General features: G+C 30.4%; 1 protein-coding gene across 4 annotated transcripts in view; it reads left to right on the top strand.

The window, feature by feature from the left end:
* LOC105335056 (protein tyrosine phosphatase domain-containing protein 1) overlaps positions 1-13322 on the top strand; it is a 30052-nt gene extending 16730 nt beyond the window's left edge. For 3 of the 4 annotated variants that reach the window (XM_011438719.4, XM_011438718.4, XM_034449183.2), the window contains 13 exons: positions 240-405; positions 746-826; positions 2077-2192; positions 4201-4222; positions 5230-5336; positions 5827-5914; positions 6458-6547; positions 7175-7210; positions 8872-8971; positions 9238-9816; positions 10087-10188; positions 10876-10959; positions 11536-13322. In XM_011438719.4, the coding sequence (XP_011437021.3) occupies positions 240-405; positions 746-826; positions 2077-2192; positions 4201-4222; positions 5230-5336; positions 5827-5914; positions 6458-6547; positions 7175-7210; positions 8872-8971; positions 9238-9816; positions 10087-10188; positions 10876-10959; positions 11536-11826 (1862 nt within the window). In that variant the 3' untranslated portion in view covers positions 11827-13322. The remainder of the gene's footprint in view (positions 1-239; positions 406-745; positions 827-2076; positions 2193-4200; positions 4223-5229; positions 5337-5826; positions 5915-6457; positions 6548-7174; positions 7211-8871; positions 8972-9237; positions 9817-10086; positions 10189-10875; positions 10960-11535) is intronic. The other variant, XM_011438721.4, reaches the window with a different exon arrangement.
* The last annotated feature ends 9753 nt before the right edge of the window (positions 13323-23075 follow it).

Genomic DNA, 23075 nt, shown 5'->3' with positions numbered 1-23075 from the left:
AAAAAAAAAAAAAAAAAAGGAAGGAAAACTTGTAAAATTTTTTTTAATTCTTTCATAATAAATAGACTACTGTAAATTCCTAATTAAAATCCTAGTTTAATTAGGAATTTACAGTAGTCTATTTATTATGAAAGAATTAAAAAAATTTTTTAAGTACTCGCGTAAAATAAGGAATCTACAGTATATATCTTATAATAATTCATATGTTAATTTTATTTTTTTTAATTTCCTTTTAACAGGCAGACACCCCTCAGCTAAGTATACCAAGTTTTCAGAGCATGCCCGGTCCTTGATTTCGGGTGAGAGGCAGTGTGCCTTGTTCTGTGGGGGCAAAAAATGCAAATATTGCACCTCAGAAAACTGGACAATCGAGCAAATGGCGATAGAGGGACTCTATTCCAACTGGTAGGATCTATAATTCAAACTTGTTAAATGCATTCTCTTTACATGATTTTAAGATAATCATTTTAAAATTTTTATGAAAAAATAATTATGATGAAAATAATGAAACCTTTAAAAAATGGAGAGAGAGAGAGAGAGAGAGAGAGACAGAGAGAGAGAGAGAGAGAGACTCAGAGAGCGAGAGAAAGAGGGAGAGCAGAAACAGAGTAAGATCCATATACCCTGTATTGCAAAAAGTTAAAAATTGAGAGCAAGTAACGGGGGGGGGGGGGGGGGGGGGGGGGGTGGGGGCATAATACACATGTAATAATAGTTTGAGAGATATCGTTATTGAATATTTTAGGGTGACAGACAACATACTGGCCATGGCTAGACCATCCACCAAACAAATGAAGGAACACAAGATCCTGGAGCAGTTTCACAAGTAAACGCTATGAACTGACTAAATTTAACCCACCCCCACCCCCTTCTTGTATCATTGCATGGTTTTAACCCAACTTTTAAATTTTAGGAGGATCTGCTTCCAATGTCTTTTGTTTAAAAAATTTATGCAGTCAGTTAACAATTACATGTTATGTGTAATTTATTGCTAAACATTCTTCAGTACGTATTTCGAAAATCTCAGAATTTCGATAGATGTTGAAGCGATTTGAAAGTCCTTAGGACTTATATGTAGGTATAAATATAAGGACTGTTCTCTTCTTCTTTTTTTTTTTTAGTGTACTGTATTTTAACCTTAATTAAATTGGTATAACGATAATTTTTTGAATGTGTCTTTTTTTCCCTCTATCCCTTACCCATTTCGAGACAGGTTCTAAACTAGCTGGTGATAACATTATTTTGATTCTTAACTTTTAACACTCATCTGATATGTACATGTATTAAGATTTTAAGTTTCCTTAAAATTTAGAGTATTTTGAATTCCCATTTGATTTATTTAATGGTTTGACTAATTCGGTCTTTCATGATTATTGTTAACTAATAAAGAAGTCGACACGACACGAGGAAATACAGTGAGTATACATGGGGTCTTTGTGTGTTAAAGACCTAATATTTCCTTATATTGTGAAAATAGCCTGATTATAATGCTATTATTGAGAGTTGAAAAAACCGGTAATACTTTAATTGAGGATCTGTTCAATTTCTAACCATTTTTTCAAAAGATATGTATTTTTAGATCAAATAGGGAAATTTCCTTGCACCTTTTAAATTGCACTTTTTTGTGCATAAATATGTTTGATATCTGTATTTACTTTGAATATGTTACCAAATGCATTTTGTCTTTGATATAAATAGATTATATATAAGTACATGTTTACCATGTTTACATCATTTTGCAGAAATAAGCTTTAGATTACATATCTAAAAGAGGTACATGCACGTACCATCTTTCCTGTCAGTTATTGATAAAATTTTTAGGGTGTTTTTGTTTTAAGATTTTTAAGAATGATACAATCCCACATAATAATAATGATACCGCAGTACTATAGGAATAATTGAAGCATTTAAGAGTCTGATATTGTTAACTAAATGCTGTAATTAATTCATTAATATCAAATGGCTTTTAATTCTAATGATATTTCACAATACTTTGTGAGAATTGAGTGCTTAGCAGCAAACATAAAAGAAATACAATTTTAAAAGTTGTTACAGATTCTGTTCATCTATTTTTAGAAATGACATCAAGAGTGTGCTGAATCTCCAGAAGCCGGGGGAGCACGCAGATTGTGGGGAGGGGCTGGAGAAGGCGGGCTTCTCATACGACCCCCAGCTATTGATGGATAATAACAGTAATTTTCTTTTCATTTTTTTTTTCTTTTAACCTAGAAAATATTTTCATCAGATATTGATGGAGAGTAACAGTGTTGCAAAAACAGTTACAAATTTTCCCCTTAATTTCCTGACTTTTTTTCGTATTATATTTTCTCCTGTTAATACTCCCAGTTATTGACCATGATTAATACATATATATGGCACAGTATTTTATTTTTGTTTTTCTTTGAATCCTTAAGCTATAAATAGAAATTAAATTTTTTTGGTTCTTTTCTTTTGCCCTTATAGTTATTGCTGGTAAATTGAAGTTAATTTTTTTTCTTTTTCCAAAATAATATAACTACATGTACCGTAACTATTATAAGTAATTACATGTGTAAAAGTATATTTTTACCTTTCAATATTTTTTTTCTTAAAAATATTTTTTATTTTGAATGGAAATTTACAGTATTTTCTCTTTGTTTTAATTTCCTCCCTTCTCTAAGATAATATATTCATTAAAAATAGAATTTATTTTATCCCCCCCCCCCCCAAAAAAAAAAAAAGATATATTTTGGCTCAATTTAAACTGAAGTTTTATTTTTACAATATGTAAAACTTAAGCTTGTTACTATATTTATTAAAAAATATATATAATAACAAGTTTTACATGAAGTAAAAATAAGTTCTTTTCAAAATCATTGTGTATGTCTATCCTCAAAAAAACTTAGCCGCTTTGTATTTGTAATGTTTTGCACACACACACACACACACACACACACACACACACACACATATATTAATATATATATATAATTTTTTTTTTTTTTTATCTTAAGCATTTTTCCCCCTCCAAATTACAAAGCCTTACAAATTAAGATAATAACTATATATATTATAAGCCTGTTTTGATTATTAAACAGGATTTGAAAATAAGCCCCTAAATCTTGCCATAAAAACATGCACCTGAATATAAGCTGGTTTAAAACATATGCCAGCTTAGGGTTTTATAATATATGTTTTTATAACAAATATAATGAACATTATTTTACTTTGTTTAATTGTAATGTATTTGATTACCAACTCATCGTTTTGTTCAGAAAAAACAATAAGTCATTTAAGAAATACAGGTACCGGCGGCCATTATCATTGTTAACATGAGCTTAGATAGTCAAATGAAAGTATAAACATTTTAAAATACAAAAGGTATTCACTGTGGATTCCTAATTAAACGGGAGGAATGAATAATCGCATAAAGTCAGGAGTAGCACATCTCTTGAAACTTTGATAAGAATTTGGCGTTCCTGATTTTATATTCTCGTGATTTGATGCAAAACGGTTGAATTGTGGAATTAGGTACTCGCGTGAAATACGGAATCTACAGTTCGATTATAATCTCCATCTTGCTGTTCAGGCCATCTCACTATTTAGGAGGGTTTAGACGCGTCAGTTTAGATGTTAATTTGCACTATAAAATTGTTACATGATACTTATTTTAAATGACACTGACCATTTCTCAGCTACAGATATTTTCTGCTCAAAATTTCCCTTATATTTCTTACCATAAATATAAACATGCATAAATCTTTATATTTTTTTTTTCAAAGAAAAGAAATCCAACTGAAGTCAGAATCAAAATTCAAATAAAATTTGTTGACTAATGTTTGTGACCAAATCTATTAAACTAGTCTTATACTTAATTTTTAAAACCAAATTTCTTTTTATTTCTATTTGAAAGGATATTTGGTACATGTAAAAATATCAACCAAAGTGAAAGAAGATAATTTTTAAAATTTTCATAATCTTGAAATTTTATGTTAAAATGAAACAAATGACCCTCTCTCTCTCTCTCTCTCTCTCTCTCTCTCTCTCTCTCTCATAATGAATGTATTATGATATCATATGCAATCGTAATAATTTGCTGTAAAGATTTCATTGCCTGAGTATTACATGTATTTATGTATACTGGTATATAGTAATCTGTGTTAAGGGAGATAACTCTTAAGTAATCACAATTGTTTAATATTGAATTATTTTTCTTTCCAGTTTTCTTCTACAATTTTGGATGGTAAGAGGATTTTGTTAACTTCTCAGTCACATTCTTTTTTATCAAAAGAAAAGCAGGTCTTGAAATTTGGTAGATGTTTTGATATATTAACAATTATTGTGGAGGTTAAATTTTTAACAAAATTCATTGCACGCATATTTTTAACTGCCCTTAAATTGTTGAAATTCTACAGTTTCTGAAGTTTTAGACGACTGATTTTTTTTTTAGTAATCGTTGTGAAAAATCTAAAGAAAAAAAGTGAGAAAACTTTCAAAAAATGTTTTGATATGGCTAATTTTGAGCTAGCTGTTTTTCCTTTGCAAATTTTGTCACTTTTTTTTTACATCAAATAATTTGACATTTCAAATATCATGTGATTTATAAATGCCTTGATACATATACAGTATTTTATTATTATTTGAGGGTTTTGTACAGCTTTTTTGTGTTCTTTTGTTGACTGTAAAATCTATAAAAAAAATATTTTATACAACAAATGATAACAAATGAATCCAATGCAATTATTTTCAACATTTTATAAATATATCCAGGGCATAAAATTCATTTCTTTGCACTTTTATAAGCATCAATAAGTGAGGTTTCTAAGTTACCTGAGATTGTATACCCATGCACTTAGAACCATTTTAACAAGACCTTGGATTTGCAGTAGGACGTTGCTCTCTATATCTTGCGTCAAAACAAATTAAGAATGATGTGGTTTAAGCGAAATATGCACCAATTGCGTAGTCTTAGCTCAAACGCCAGACAAATCTTGTTGATTTCAGAGAACCTTGGCTGAGTGGCTTGCAATGAAATAGACAGGCCTACGTCATAATGCTGTTTAACACAACTACCCAAAGTCCAAGCTCTTGTTAAAATGGTTCTATTTAGATAATAAAATCATGCAGCGAAAAAAAAAAATTAATATTCAAAACATGAAGAATTAGTTTCAGATTTCTAATATATATGTATATAAAATTTCTATGAATGGAAGTCAACAACAAAATATTTCTTTTTCCCCTGCTTTGTAGGCCAGACTACGGGGTGGCTGCCCTCAGTACTATCCTTGATATGGTCAAGGTCATTCAGTTTGGAGTGTCAGAGGGCAAGGTCGCTGTCCACTGCCATGCTGGTCTTGGTAAGTTTCAGTTTCTGTGGATGTAATCATGTATTAAGTGGTGTGTGGTGTATGTGTAATCATTACATATACACCACACACCACTTATATGATTACATCCATTACATTGTAATGTTCTTGGACTTTGTTGGTACCCTCAATACCCAAGCAGTTTTATTACATAATAATCATTGTAGTGTGTTTAATTTAGCTATAAAGAGAAGGAAAAAAATGCTTTGATATCAGTAGTTGGCCATAAATGATTAAATATAAAACGTATACCAACAAAGCTGTTGCCCCAATTTTTTTTACTCTTAAAATGTGAATTTTTGTGAATTATTTTTGTGAATTCAAAATATAAATGTGATGTAGATCTTTAACATGTTGCAGATCAAAACAATAAAAGACTTATTTACCCCAGAAAAATTTATTTGTGATGACAAGATTTCTGTGAACCTTGCAAAATAATGTCTGTCCATTCTTTAAATCAGTAACTCTGTTTCATTTACAGGTCGGACTGGCGTGATCATTGCCTGTTACTTAGTGTACACCAACAGAATGTCCGGCTCTGAAGCCATTCATTACGTCAGATCTCAAAGGTAAACTTTCTGTCTGTTGTCTGTCCGTCTGTCTGTCTGCCTGTCTGCCTATCTGTCTCTTTCTTTACATCTACCATTTAATATCCTCCTTCAATTTTCCATAGACGCAGAAATCAGAAGTCTGATTTCATTTTACACACATTTCTCAGAATTTGATTTTGACCTCATAAAATATCTCTCTCTCTCTCTCTCTCTCTCTCTCAGAGTCAAATATGGCAAATATAGAACGAAAGCATTAAGTTTAACAAAGATTTCTGAACACAACATTATTCATCTTTGAGCCCTTGTCTTCTCATAGTCAATGGGTTTTTCACATTGACCTAATTTTTTTTTTTGGGTGATTTGTTTTCAACCATTCTCATATCATAAAAAAAACCTTATTATTGATTAATATTTAAATGATTTAAAAATATTCTTAAGTAAAAAAAAAAGGACTAACGCAAATACAAATATTTACAAGTTTACTTTTTTCGCAAAATTTGCAACATGCAAAGAAATGAGCACATGTACAGTAAGCTCTGATTAATTGATGATATTTTGTAGGAAAGGGGCCATACAAACCAGAGGACAGATGCAATGTGTACAAGAATTTGAACAGTACCTCAGGCCTTTCAGAGTGGTGTTTGCCTCAAGGTAATTAGTAAACAAATCCCATCTACAAATTATCATTCAGCAAAATCAATAAAGGTATATAGATTTTGGAATAATCATGATTATTTGATTTGATAATTAATTTTCTTGAAATCTAGTCTTAATCATATATGCACAGCATGCTGATGTGTGTGTATGTGTGTATTAAAATTCATTTGTTTTGTGTTATGATTAATTTATATCAGCTATATTTACAATATTGATTTTTTTTTGGTCTGAATTGCTTTGATTTTAAATCTTCAGGGGGCTGGGTGGTCAATAAATTAACCATCAGATGTACCAGTCCTTAAAATTTTATAAATTTATTTAGTTAGCCATAAATTATCATTTTGTTAAAAAGAATTCTTAGATTTGAGAGTTAAAATTTGCATATTTTAAACATCTTTATATAGAGCTCTTCTTTTAAAGGAGATAAACATAGTTAAAAAAAATGGCCACAACCATCCAGCCCCCTTAAAAATCAAGTGTGATTTAAAAAAATTGTTTTTGACTGATTCAATAATCTTAGAAATCAAAGTTTCCTCTAATTTTTGGCTTTGATTTGTAATCAAGATCAAGAGTTATCGTTTTTTGTTTGTTTCTTATTTTCTTTAATTTTAAATCTTAAAGATCTAGGGTGATGAAGAAGACTGGAATAACTAATTGGTATGCACACAGCATGTAAATTATGCCCAGCATTCATACATTTTCTTCTTTTTTCATAGTCAACTTTTAAAAAGAATTACTCAAATTATCTCCCCCCCCAACAAAAAAACAACCAATACTCCCCTCCAATCCTGAACCATTAAACTTTAAGCCACCCCCCCCCCTCCCTCCCATCTTTCTCTCCCTTTTTTAATCAGCCTGTATATATACGATATACTTCAATATATATGATATACTGTTAGTTAAAATAGCATAGCCAGTACCTTTACATGTATATGTTTTAGCAAATGCCAGCTACATTGTAGGGTTTAGAGATTCACAAAGGGGAATCAAAATAATCATCTTGCATGTAATACCAACTCTTTTCTGCTCAAGATTTGTACATTAAAGAAGCATTTGTTACAATATATGTCAACTTTTTTAATGGTACTGTAAAAACATTTTTAAAACTAAATGATGAACCTTATCATGGGTTATACTTCCCCAAACTTTTTTTCTTTGCATATAATCTCTGTTTTGTTGTTTTAAAATAATTCTTTTTATTTAAGTTTCTCTTTTTTTCTCTTCATTTTATATAATACAATATTCTTGTAGAGAATATAATTGTTAGTCTTTAAAAGCATTTTTTTGAGAATTTATTTTTCTATTATTTAAATATTTGTTTTACTTATTAATGTTTTTAATGTATTAATACATGCACATGTACAATTACTGTAATTCAAACGTAATGATATCAGACTTGAGAGCAGAAGTCGGACCCCTTCATTTATTAACAAATCAAAAAATGTAATAAAACAAATATTATCATTCAAGCTCTCCTTGTTTTAAGGTAGTTTGGGACACCTTCCTATTGTGACATATAAATGTACTTTTTATTGAAACAAACAATAAAGTATAATATATATAATTAAATTTTTCTTTCCAAAATGTTGTTACCTAACAGTGTAGCGCAGTGGGTAAGAGCATTAACTAAGGAACTGTATGTCCTGAGTTAATTCTGCTGGGACCTTTATATGTGGTTAGGACTTTCAAATCACTTTGACATATCCATTGTATGGAGATATCAGTGTTCGAGGTATGGAAGTTCAACTGTACCTTTGTACTCTCCTCCCCAATGAGAAAAGTCATAACATAATGGTTGTTACAATAAAACAAATCATACAAAGCACTAGCTTTCATACAATTTAGTCTAATTTTAGATATGATATAATCCTATATATCATTTAGGATTGCTATGTATTTCGTACTGTGCTGTAGATTTTATTTCTAAGTAAAATTAGTTGCTCATGCAATTGAAAAATAAATGTTGAATCTTCGGCCCCATTAAAAGGTTGATGGGTTCGTGTTGTTTGCTTGGGAAAGGGGGAGGGGATGTAGTCATTGTTTCATTGAAAGGTACGTCATTCGGAAATTGATGAATTATTAACAACTTGCATACTTGATCAAGCTAGCTTAATCAACCTTCCATCCTGTTAGTGGAATAATTATATTAGTACATGTAATATCATATTACCTATGCATGATAATATTACATCTACTAGCTGAAAAAGGGTAAGAAAATTATATATAGGATGTATTCTACCATAATTCCACCATTGCAGATTTTTTAAAAAATTGGATATTTATGTAAAATACAAAATGTTGCTTGTTTTTATTTTCAGGTCAGCTGGTTCACATGAATTCACACTACAGCAGTATCTGAATCGTCAGAAACACATACTTCATGGTTACGAGGCCAGGAAATTGAAACATGTGCCAAAGGTTTGTTTTATGTCTGATGATCATGCAGTCAAATCTTTTATGCTATTTCAAACTCAATTGGGCTTAGAGACAACACTTTTGGGATAGACAAATTTTTTTCCAATATTGATTTTTATGAATTGCACCCTAAATGAGAATTTCGGATGACTTACTAAGCAACTGTACAGAGAATCCTTAACAGCAGTGCTATTTTTTTCTATCTAAAAAACTTCATAACATGTTTTAGGAATATGAGTTGAGACTTTTGTATTTATTGTTTTGTATAGGTAATATATGTAGTTTGTGAAAAGCTCCTACAGTTGGCTAGCCTAGGACAGTCCTTAAATAAGTTCAGCTCGAGCAGTAGGCGCTCGACTCAAAGTAGCATGATGTCTGTACAGCTAGAGGCAACAACCGAGTCTACTCAACGCAGTGGATCAGACATTTCTCTGAAAACCTCCACACAGAATGGCAAGTCTTCTCAAAGGTTGAACTTCAGTATAAGTGCCCCAGAGGGCCAAACCAATAGCGGTGGCAAAATACCAAGAAATGACTCAAACAATTCGCTGCAGACTCATAAGACATCAAGACCACCCCTGATGAAAAATGGTAGTGTGAGTATGGAGGACCTCAGTGATGAAAAGTTAAAAGCGGTTTTAAAAATCAGTGAAAATAATGATTCGGACAGTAATTCCTCTCGCGAACCATCTATAGCCTCGAGACAGAATAGTGAGGTGGCCGAGATCACCTCCACAGATGAGCTGCTGGGCTCCACCTGCGTGGTGCTGTCAGTTAAACAAGTGGTGGAGGCACTGTCTGCAACGGAGATCAGCGACGAACAGTTCGCTCAGGCGGAACATTTAGAGGTGACTATAATGACGATTATTGTTATTAGTTAACTTCAGGTAGAAAATGATGGCCTGGCTTATTACCAACAAAAATAAAACCTGTGGGGTTAATAATCTACAATTGAAAGATAAGTTTCTTTAAATACAAGTTTGATGGTTTTTTCCACTAATTCATTAATCATCAGTTTTTCAGATTTTCAATATAATTGAAGTTTAAACCAGGTAGCTTTGAGCTTATTAATGCATATGTTTTGTTATGTTTCGGTATTGACATTCATTTATTTACAGACAAAGCTGAATGAGAATGAGGATGCTTGGCATGACCTAGTTCTGGAAAATGACCCAGTTGTGCTGGCACAGGTCATGTGGGATTGGCTGGATCACCTCAAGGTTAGAGTTGTAAATGGCATCATTGTACTTCAAGAGTCTTGCATTCTTGAGGTGGTATAGGACACCTGTCAATATTAACGTGGATAAAAGTAAATTGGGAAAGAAACAATTATGAAATTTTACTTGATTTTATTGTTTATTTCAATCGGAAGTACGTCACAATATGGAGGTGTCCCATACATTCTTAAATTTGCGATTTTAATTTGGGATTCATTTTTCAACATTTTTGTCAATATTTATATACGTGCATTGTGATTTTAGAAAATATGTATCAAATAAATCCCACCTAATTAGCAACATGTAGGCATTATTGAACTTTCTTTTAAGTTAACTTTGGAAAAAAAAATGTACTGTGGATTCATTAGAATTTGTGGTGGCTCAATTTTCGTTGTATTCTTGGGTAGCCCTTGCCCACGAATTTACATCCTCAACGAAAACTAATTATAAAAGATTTAGGTTACCTACTGAAACTGAAAACTGACACATCCATGGAATTACATCCCCACGAATCAGCAAAAAACCCAAAATCCACGAAATTGGCCCCCATGAAATTAAATGATTCCACAGTATATATACATGACATTTATATGTCATATCTTAAGGTATTTAAAGTGTAAAACTGAAATTATGAGAAAAAAGGAGCTGACACTTTAAATGATTTATTAGCAATTTGGTATTGATTCACAGGTTCCTGTCTTAAGAGCCCAAGATCTGACATTGATGGCGCAGTTCTCAGATGATCCCGATACAGGTCTCCAAAAACTAGAAAAGGTAACTTAAACTTGATTACAATGTAGTGTGTATACTTTAAACTTAATATGAAGAGAATTTAATATGATTGCCTGAAATATGACAAAAAAAGTTAAGGAAGGGTGTTAAAACTAATATCATGTAAAATAAGATAAAGGATTGTGTTAAAACCATTGTTTAACTTACCGGTAATATCAGAGAAATTTTAGAATTTAAATGTTTTGGAAATTCAAAATTTGTGGAAAAGCAAAAGATAATGATGTTTTGTTATACTTTTTTTGATTAAGATTGTTTGTGGCATATTCAGAGAGAGCTTTAGTCTTGAAAAAAAAAAAAATGGTGCCAGTCTTCTTACCAATCCTGTAAACATTTGTGAAGAAATATAATTTTTTAAATTTTTTTTCTATCATTTGATTTTTGATTGTGTTAGATTTAATAAATGTGTGTTAAAGATATCGTTAAACAAACAAGAGTATAGATATAGATAAGGTTTACTGTATGTATTTCATTAGAATGCACACAATTTTGCACACCGAAGACCACACTCAAATCTTTCAGAATTACAAAGTTTAAGTATGATAATTTTTTATTTGTAAGGGTACGAGATTTACCTTGGAATATCTTATCAAGATAGTAGAAAAACTGAAACCAATGGACAAGAGCACCGAGAACAGGGTGTTGGAGAAACTCCTGTCTTTTCTCACGCATCAGTGGGTGACCATATCAGACTCGATGGCCAACAGTACGGACAGCTGGTCCATGTCAACGCGGAGCAGTGACGTCGATGAGGATCACCATTGGGGCACCATGAAGCTGGGCATGTCCGCAAAGTTGTATGCATTTGTGAGAAATATCCAGCAAAAATTAGCTAGCAGCTCCACAAGTTAACCACGTAACAAGTCATAATAATTGTTTTCTTTTTTTTTTAATGGCTTTTTGATTTTAGAATTTGTTATATGAATTGTATTTTTTAATTGATTTCTTTTTTGGGGCTATGAAGAGATATGGTGCACACTGCAATATTATATTATTGTGAATTAATAAGTCATTTAGAATGTTAATGTACTTCAAATGTTTGGGTTTTTTTTTTTTTTTAGTTTTTTAGTTATTCTTATTTCCTACTTAGTACACCTACTTTTATTCAAGCATCCCCAGGACATTAATTAATAATTATTTAAGGGTACTAGACCACTGAATAATCTCTCCATAAACTTCTGGGATATCTTTAAGTTAAGTTTTTGATAATAGTTACAATTTTTTTTACATAGCCAATAATTATACCACTCTGCACAGAAATTGTGGCTTAAAAATTTAAACCAAAGGCCTTGGGAACCAGGCTACCAGGCTAATGAAGTAAAGGAAACCAAAATTAAGTTCTTTTTTCAGAGACCACTGAATAGAGAGATTCATGCTTGTGCCTAATAAGTTCATTAAATATATAGTATTCATATAGGAATTTGAGGTTGTGAAGCCTTTTCTAACTGCATTGAAATTCATTTCCCACTAATTTTGTCTTTCTGTTATGATTATGGTTTTACCACAACCGTATGCAAAACTCTTTTCTATTAGTAGTTTATTTAGAGACTCCCTCTATTACCATTCAATTTTTGCTAAAGCACTGGTATATGGGGTCTTTAATTTCAAAACCAGGGTATGGACATAGAACATGGAAGTGTGCAGCTTATTTTATGTTTGGGTCTAACTGCTAAGAACTTGCAGGCATTAATAGCAATCTTTAATTGCCATTTTATTTAAGCATATATTGCATGCAATACTATCAATTTATACACTTGAAGGGGCGTGGTAGCATGCAGTTTGTGTTTAAATGTACACATTTTATATTTTCAAATTTAAGTAGTCTAGATGCTTGACTAAAATATTCCCAACAGTTAACCAAAAACTTGAAAGTCAGTTGTCATAATTCAAGGGAGGTATGAAACTCAAAATTCTTTGTTATGTAAACATGCCTTGTTTTGTGTACTACTTAATGATAGCTGAATAGAAAAAAGAAAGTGTTTAAAACTCGAATTTAAAAAAAATGATAGAAGACAAACACTTTATTCTGTTTATATATGTTTTCATAAGCAACATGCAAATGAAAAAAAAAAGGATAAATAATGGTTTCTTTACAATATACAAGCAAGGAAGGAAAACGTGGCAACCATGTTAACATAACAAAGAATTGTGAGTGTGGTACATCACATATATCTCAACACAGGACCTTCACTTTTTAGTTATTTTTCAAAATATCTGAGTAAAGCATTGTTAACTATAAGAATAGAAAAAGACATTTTGAACATGTTCAGTTCAAATCGTGACACTGCCACTTTAATGTGGTATGGGGCATCTCCATGTTGTGACGTACTATTTACCCCCCCCCCCCCCCCCCCCCAAAAAAAAAAAACAAAAAAAAAACAATAAAAGCAAGTTTAATTTTATAAATAGTTTCTTTCCCGTAATTGTCACCGCAGTGGATTAGCGGTTTCACTACGAAGCTGTAAGTCATGAGTTCGAATCCCGCTGGAGATTTTAAAATATTTACCTTTCCAGAAAATTAAAAAAAAAATTCTAAATTGGTGAAAGAATTTTAATTATTATAATAATGTACTTTAACCATTCATATTAGTATTGGCAGATGTCCCATGCTACCTTAAAATGCTTCTCAATCTGTTCAATTGCTTTTCAATTTTTAAGAAGAATCTATTCAATTGGGTGTATCAGGTAGAAGAGTTGTTCCCCTTGTAGTCAAACTGCATCTGAATTTTTCATTCATATTTTTCAGTTGTCTTTTAGAGAAAGTTGAATTTCCCTTGTCGAGCGGTATTTTTTCGGGTAAAAATACATGTAGCAACAGAAAGCTTTACATTGTATATAGTCGTACCGCTATGTTCGTCATACTGTTTATTGGAGAGTGAAAATCAAACTGAGTAAAATCAAATTTTGTAGCTAGATTCAGTGGATTTAGTACAAGTTAGAGTTTGGATTTAATGTTACTTATCATTAGAGTTTTGTCTTGTCTATTAGATTTTTTAATTACTTATTAACAAGTTTTTTTGTGTAGGGAGTTTCAATTCACGTTTTAATACAGTCGCCACAGTATATAAAAATATTACAATTGTTTATTTTTTTTTAAAAATATCATCTATTAATTCTCATTAAATACTGTGTAAGCATAACTATGCTTAATTTCAAATTACCATATAAATCAATGAAGAATCTTGGAATTTTTAAAACTCTGTTCCAGTCTATTGCAAGCACACCATTTCTGACTTTACTAAACACTTCCAATAAAGAACAAAAAAATCAGGACTACATCAGTTCAATAAATGGTGATAACCATCTCTTTTTTGAAAAACTAATCTGTTTGTTAGTAATATATTACTTTGCTTTAAGTGCATGAAAATTTTCTTGTTGTAGGGAGTTTTAATTCACGTTTTAATACAGTCGCCACAGTACAACAAAATATTAGATTTTTTAATTACTTATTAACAAGTTTTTTTGTGTAGGGAGTTTCAATTCACGTTTTAATACAGTCGCCACAGTATATAAAAATATTAGTTTCTTTAATTACTTATTAACAAGAAAAGAAACTATTTTTAAGGTTTTTTAAGTAGAGAATGCAGAGCATTGAAGGAGGATGTAGTGAAGAATTGTTTTGGAATGCAAAGTTTCAGACATTTATATCACGGAATTGATAACAAAATAACTAATGAAAATTGTTCAGTGTACCAATATGAACAGTAGTGTACTTCATTTACTATAAATAATTGTAAATATATAAAGAAAACTGACATCAGTATAAAAGTGGAATATAGTTATAAAGATCTGAATTAAATTGAAAATGTCAATATTTTAATGAAAATGAAAAGATTATGTAACCTTTTTGCATATATTCATTAACTTTCGTAATTGGGGGTTTGAGGGTTTGTTAATTCATACTTTTATCGTTTAGTGAAAGACGTGCTCAGGGGATCGCTGTACACTGTTTATTTGTCCGTCCTGGACCCCTAAAGTATAATATGAAATTTCTTTTATGAATTAAGCCTTTTTCTGCACAGCGGATAGTCATTGTCCTTTGTTCATCATTATTATTTATTTATTTATTTTACGTATATCATATGCAAACGTTTAACCAAATTCGTAATTTCAAGTTTTATTCAGTTACAATATTAAATATGACTGTTCAGATTTTACAGAAGGCTTTAGTACGTGTAATTAATATAGTATAGCTACGTGTCACATATTTTTTCCTTGTAGAAACGAAACTAAAAAAAGAATAGTACGAAATTTGTTTTCCAAAATGTAGCCATCTATATTTTTATCATTGAAAGTATAAAGACGATGTCAAAATTGATATCAATCTGTTTAAATAATTTGCATACTATTTTGAATTTGATTATAAACATATCTTTTCATTCCATAAATGTTAAGAATCTTTTATTTTTGTATTGTTTTGAGTAAATGTAAGATACTTTTTGTTTACAAAATTGAAAAGAGTCCCCTCTTTATTCCTTTTTTTCCTGTACATGTTTACTAAAAAAAGGTACTTTCTTATGTAGAAGTAATACATTTACCATCTGTTACCTGAGGTCTTTCTTAGCATTACTGAAACATTTTGTTCTGAAATAAAACAATGACATCAACATTCTTGTATTAAGAATAAACAAATACTAGAGCTTTCTTAATCTTATTTGGATTAAATAATTAGATCTGGTATATTTGAAAAAAAAAATATCATTTTACAAAAAGATCTTGCATTTATAATAATATGTGATTATTTTTTCAAAAGGGAGATTAAAACTGACATTGCTGACTGGGGATGACAGTTTAAAATGTGATCTGACTTGCTTTGTTTATTTTATTTATGTATTACGTGTGAAAATGTTGTTATTTAGATGAATGGAATATAGCCTCTTTGGTATTGCTTGATTTTATGTTTACATCGGAGTTTGTCGAATGTCTTGTACTGTTAGCACTGATATGGTCCGTCCATTATATAAATGTTTGTATTATGAGACTTTGTTTTGAAGTTTTTAAAAAGAATCAGCTGATCTGTTATTTTTGAAAAATCAAAATAAAACATAAAAATAAACATATGCTGTTTTTTTCTGTTGACAATTATAAAAGTTCTAATGATGCACTTAAAACTGACAATTTTTGACATTGAAAGCTTTCACAACCAGGTTACAATTTGAAATCTACTGAAGAGCCGATCAGGCGAAAGCGCTCTGGATTAAATTTGAGAGAAATGGATTATTGTGTTATCTTCTACTGAAAACTTTTTTTCTATATTGTTACCTAAACCAAGAACTTATTTGTTTATATATATAATCGAAATATTTGAGCTGTATTCTTTCCTTATTATTAATAAATTGATATTTTTCTTAAATGAATTTGTTTTGCAAAAGAGGGTATTCTGAAACATTTGCAATAATATTATTGATTCTAGGTATATATTCTCTTATGACAGAATGACAAATTAATAAGTGTGAAAACTTCAGTAAAGCGTTTATTGATTTTTCCATTAAGCGTTAAAATGCCTCACTTTGCTCTTTCGAATCCTGAGCTGTACCAATTTTATATTTTTAACTTAGTTTTTTTTTCAATTTTTGCAAAAGAGAATACTAGTATATTGACTGATATTTTGCTTTTGACATATTCTCTTAAATTAGACAAACAATTTCAAAATTGATTAAAGAGTAAAGTTGAATACAGGATATTTTTACTTTTAATATCAAATGAAAAAAAAATGAATACCTAATCAAAGCACATAAACTCTATACCTTTCAACACTTTCAAAAGGCTTTTGCAATATATGTCAGGATTTATGGCAAGAAATTAATAACTTGTCGGTTGTTCCTCCAGAAAAATGTGCCAAAAGGATATGATCAGGTTTCAACTTATCAAAAAGCAATTCTTTATCCCTTTGTTGTTTGTTTTTATAAAAAAAATAATAATCTTCATTCATAGAAACTTCAAGAATTTAATAGAGTAGACTTATTAAAATTACATAAGATTTTCATTCCCTGGGTATTTAATTCAATATGCTTTCTGAAGATTTTTATATATATATATATCAAAAAGTTTGTATCTAAATGTTATTCTAAAAAATAACTACAATAGAATTTGTAACGAACGCGAGTGCCACAAAACCCTTTAGTTGTGTTAAAGAATAATTTATTTTTCTAATTTCCTTGTCCATGAATATTTCAATGAAATAAGATATGTAAATCTTTTATATGAAAATATGGCTTTATTTCATTATAATATCAACGTAAAAAGAGCAACAAACAACATACCAAAGTAATTCTGATCAAAAAGATTACTCACATGGAAAAATATCCTTATTTTGTAATATGACGTGCCACTTTCAGAGATTTCTGGTTGGTTCTATAAAGTGTTTTTAATATATGATTTCAACATCAAACAAATAATATATGTGTGCTGATTTTTTTTTCAGTTTAAATTTCGTATTAAGAATCAGCGTATCAACAGGAAATAATGAATTATTTCGAAACTAAATTGGCCAACTTCAGAAAAGATGTTTTACGAATCTGCTTATTGATGTGGACTTTGTGTACCTTCAGGCGGACTGAGTTTTTGGTATTGAATGCTTAATTATACCTTTTGTGGTTTCTAAGGTTTTCCTTGATTATTTCCTTAGTTGTTTCGATTATCCGTAAATAAGTACTCAGAAAATGGCAACATATCGTGAAGAAATTTGACATGAAGAACTTATTTTAAAAAAAAAAACCTTAAACTTTTTCACAGTGTATTTATATGCAAATGAAATGACTTCGAAAAAATATTTATCACCATTAATTTGATGTATAAAAAATATGTTATGTAGCATGTTCATAATAAATTGCAGTAGGTTTCGTAATATTTCTCGGAAGTTAAGTCTTTTAATAAAAATATCGCAGCAGATCTAAAAAAAAAAAAAGTTCTTAAATTAATGAAAACTGATAAAAAGTAATTAACAAGAGAATTTCTCGCTAATTTTAATCTCTGATGCAAAAATACACGAACAACATAGTACAAAGTGCAAACATTTTACCTCAACCGGAAATCGGTAATAAGGTTGCGTCGGGATGCCTAAGATAAAAATCAAAATTGACCCTGGATGTGAGAGCTATATTTTGTCGACTAGTGGGTGGGAAATCTTATTTCAAGGGTCGTCTGATCAATTTGCCTAAGCCAGATGAAAAATAAAAAAAAACATCTATGGCTTTTTTTTTTACATCTGTTAATGAAAGCCTGATGACAAATATGCAACATACAGGCGGTGTCGCACAGATGAAACGAACTGTTCGAGTTTGATTTTCGTTTTCTTTAACATAGCGAACCTAGTCACTTCTTAAATTCTACACGCACATGGTGTCTGGCATGTGACTCTATTGACATCTGATACAGTCATGAATGATCTTCAATCATATTTTTTTTTCACTTCATTTAAAGATAAACGATAAAAAAAATTGGTTTCCTCCTATCATTTTCCTTTCATAATAAAAACATCAACTCTAAATTCAATCAGGTTGATATTCTAAAATATAGATTTATACAGAGAAGTTTCATGATATATAAGATGTACTTTTGGTTAAATGTTATTATAGCAGATGTACTTATCATATTATTTACATGCTATTTAAATTGCATAACTATATGTATATACAAATTATGTTTACGATGTATATACTTTCGTGTTTATCATTTTTGCTTGTCTAAAATCCTGATATGTTCTTCTTACAATGCATTTACCCCAACACCAAAGGTTTTAGAAAAGACAATAACGTAACTTCAATCTGCGAGTTTAGTCATAAAATGGCTTGTTTTTTGAATTTGAACATGTATTTTGACAACCAACCTGTCACCCACTTTGTCAGAAAATAGATGGCTGTACAATATATATCAAACTATCAACCATCATATGAACATTAAGTTGTACAAACAATATAAATCAATCCTGTTAGCAATAAGATTGTTCAGTTTATAAATCCATAATCAATCTATTATCAATCAAATCAATCAATCAATCAATCAATGCCAATCAATCGATTCAATAAATACGGTAATCAGTAGATCAAATAATGGACAAATAGCACTTTGTTTAAAGCATGTTATTTGCTAGGTTAGGTAGACCCTTGGAGAAGTTGACAATCTATTTCCAAGCTTTGAGCAGTCCCTGTGAACAGTTGCCTACATCAAAGACCTGAGAAACACTGTAATAGTGCAAATTCTTCCAATCAATCAGCGTAGCTAGCATGAATGTTCGCCATACAATTTGCAAACCAAAGAAAATCTTTGAAGTAGAGGGCATAGAGTGAAGGATATGTTTAAGGGTAATATGACCAGTAACGGGGAGGAGTACAAAGGGTACCTGGGAGCGCGGTTAAAGGATGCGTTTTGTTACAAGTGTTACTACATTTGGAAACCAGTTAAAGTTAAAGAAACCTGCAATGCATATTTATAAAAGAAACAAAATTGCTGTATTGGCATATATAACTTATTGTAAGTTGAGCATGTATAATAATAATTAAAGCGGCTGGCAATAATGTTGCTAGTTCCATTACTTTGACGTTCTAATTTGTTCAGGTTAGATAGATAGATAGATAGATAGATAGATAGATAGATAGATAGATAGATAGATAGATAGATAGATAGATGCTTGTCATGGCAAATTAATTTACAATTTTCTATGCTTCTAATTCTTAAAAAAACACTGAGTAATCATGTGTTTTTTACGTCTCTATATGTATTACATCTAATTCTGTTACACATATACTTAATGCACTAAAATTGCACTTTTAGTGAAATGAATTTTGCCTTTTATCATTTTATCAAAATGACTTAAATTCCAGACACTTGAATATTGTCTTACATAAAACCGACGACAGCAATTTTGTTGAAAAATCACCCATTTAATTTAAGGGAGAAAAACAGGTGCATTTTTGTATTAATTCAAAAAAATATAATTCTTTCACTTTGGAATTAACTTAAAAGAACTTAGAACTGCTGGAAGAAATGCATTTATTTCAAATTAATCTTAGAGAAAGAGCATGTTTTTGTATCAAACTCCCACATTTTTTTTTGAAACGAAGTGACAGTGATGGATATAGTGTTTCTTTGAATAAGAAAAAACCTTATCAATAAGACTGGGTACACTGTCAGTTGTACACCTTAGGCATTTATTTATCTATTTTTTTGAATTTTCAACTTTTCAAAAAAAAAATGTAAAATGTGGAAATAAACTTTGATTTATTTATACCAGCCAGCTCATTAAATTTTACGTTATAAGATTGTATTTATGACTTTTATAAACATTGAATAAAAGTTAGTAAGTTTTTGTCTCTGAGTTAATTCGATATGCAAGGGCAGGCTCTACGTATGAACAGTTTCTAAGGCGAGGCAAGATACTGACAAACAGATTAATAAAACAGGACTATCAACAGTCTCAATTGAAGTCCTCTGTCTGTAAGTTCTATGGTCGATACAACTACTTGTCAACAAATACAATCTTCCAATGGGTTGTATGCTGACTGACTTTTTTCACATTTATTGTTTGACTATAACTTATCACCCAATTGTCAATGGATTTTCCCATTTTTTTCGATTTCGACAAAGAAGATGTTCACTTCTTAATGACATCTGATCCTACCTCTAACTTGTTTTGTAGGTCCGTGTTTTCTCTGCTCCTGTTTTGTATTTTCATTTTGGACTCATGATTTTTAACACTGTTCGTTTTCACCACGTCATTCATTTCTGATCATTTTTAAAACAATTTTCACGTACATAGATCAATCAAGAGCACCTTTAAAAATGGACCGAAACCAACCAACTTTTCACAGAATGAAGGTAACTTATTGAAGTAAATAACAGCGATATCATTGCATAGTGACTAATTCTACTAGAATTAGCAACAAAATTAAACATGACAAATAACGTGATCGTTTTTTCCTTCAAAACTAACAAAAACACTTTTACTACTCCTGTCAACAAATAACGCAAAAGATATCACAGTATTATGAAGCCAATGGTCATCTAGTCAACTGCAAATTATTTGAGAGCCATGAAAAGGTGACCAAATGGTTAAATAATGCAATGCAGTCACCTTTACATGGACTGAATGGTAAAGCTTTATTATCTTGTTTTATTCATAATACTGATGCACAGTGACTAGAAGCCGTCTTATCTATTTAATTAAGCAAGTTGTGAAATGTGTAAATTTATAACTGTACAGTAAAGTGTCTAACACATACGCTGTTGAGAAACATCGACAGATCAGTTAAGTTCTAGAACATAAAATACGTGCATAGGCGCTAGTAGCTGGGTATGTCTGAGATATTACATTGTACATTGTTTTGCTGTTGTAGAATCAATTAAATGTTTAACAAGAAAAAGGTGAAAAACCAGACCATTTTCTGTATTTGATTTAAATAAGTTTGACATTGAACAAAAGAGGAATGACAATACGTTATAAAAAGGTCATGTGTGGTAAAAAAAAAATATAATTATGCCTCACTTATAAAATTAACCGGATAATTGTCGTTCATTTGCTGAGATCTTCAAGATTGTGAACATATTTAAATTAAGCTAGACACATTTTTACTTAAATTGAATAAATTCATTCTTTAAATCAACCCTTTTTTAACAGAAGTTTTCCAATTCAAACGCAAACACAGAGAACAGAGATGGTTAGGGATCAAACGCTAAATGTTTCCTTTAAGTTTATCAAACATACATGTATCTTAAAACTCTACATGTATATAAGCCCCGTGTATTTTTTTAACGCAGATTCTCTCCTATGATCAACAAAATATAAAGCCTCGCATTCATATTGCTACCATTATACGACATGACATAAAATGATAATGATAAAATAAAGCGAAATAGATTGACGTAATAATAAAATATTCAGGGTCATATTAAAAAAAAAACGAATCCATTTTGTCCTCTCCTAACTTACCGATTTACAGTTACATTTACATGTACAGGTAATTGTGTACAGGGTAATTGTCGCCTTTCTTCACTTGGATACGGTTTCGCCCCATCTTGAATTCGCACAGACAAAGCTGTGTTTAAAGAAAGATATTATAATTAGAAACTGAAATTCGCCCGGTCTTAAATCTGCCAGCTGACAACGAGGGCGAAAAGAGCAAAAAATAAAACATTATACAGTATCAGTACCAATGCATTTTACTTTTTTAAAGTATTGTTTGCTGTTAGTATAGTAAGTTCAAATAAGTACACTATCTTTACTACATTAACAGTGTTTGGAATATTTTTACAAACATGCTACCTTATCAATTAAACACGTGCTGAAGCGTGAATAATCTAACATAACTATATTATGTACATTTACGGATTTTTTTCAATCTGTAACACACCAACTGACTTTCTAGAAGTCATTTGTCATTTTCCAGGAAGTACAGGATCTCTTTTGATATTTTAAATGCAGATTCAATGAGATTTTGGTTCAATGATTCCAAAGACTCGCAGAGTTTTAAAAATTTTGAAGTTTATTTGAATTCGTAAATATGATATTTTACAATATTATAATTGTTTAAATTGGGAGACAATTATATAAAAAAGTCCCGAATTTTTATAATCCACTCGATCACAACGTTTTCCTGGTACAAAATAAAATAGGTAGACTACACTCATTCAAATTTTTCGTTAACTCTTACAACATTTTTTTTCATTCTCTCCGAGGGATTTTGTAACTTTGTTGAAAGTCTAAATATTTTGTTTAGAAACAAGTTTACTTCAAAAACCAAATTTAAGGACTCTGCATAATGAACATCTATGAAGTACAATAAGTGTGGCAACTATGATTAACCTGACTGTCTAATTTGCAATCGACATATTCTGAAAATTTGGATAATATTATTCTATAATTCAAAGATAAAAGTACCAAAAAGTTTACAATTCAAATTATTTTTTCTTGATTGAAACAACAGTGAACTAATTCGTTTGCTTAATTTGTCCATAACCATTTTTTTAAAGCAAAGACAACACTTCTCAGCATATTCAATAAACGATTAAACTTTATAGTACGTTGTCCAAAAAAATTTAATATTTAACTGAATATGGTTAAAAGTTGAAAAACTAGATCGTTTTGTTTTGTTTTTTTTCTTTAT

Source organism: Magallana gigas, chromosome 4 (assembly GCF_963853765.1).
Source record: "Magallana gigas chromosome 4, xbMagGiga1.1, whole genome shotgun sequence".
In the NCBI taxonomy this organism is placed as follows: Eukaryota; Metazoa; Mollusca; class Bivalvia; order Ostreida; family Ostreidae; genus Magallana; species Magallana gigas.
The sequence above is the reverse complement of the archived record's forward strand: the minus strand, read 5'-3'. Positions and strand labels throughout refer to the sequence as shown.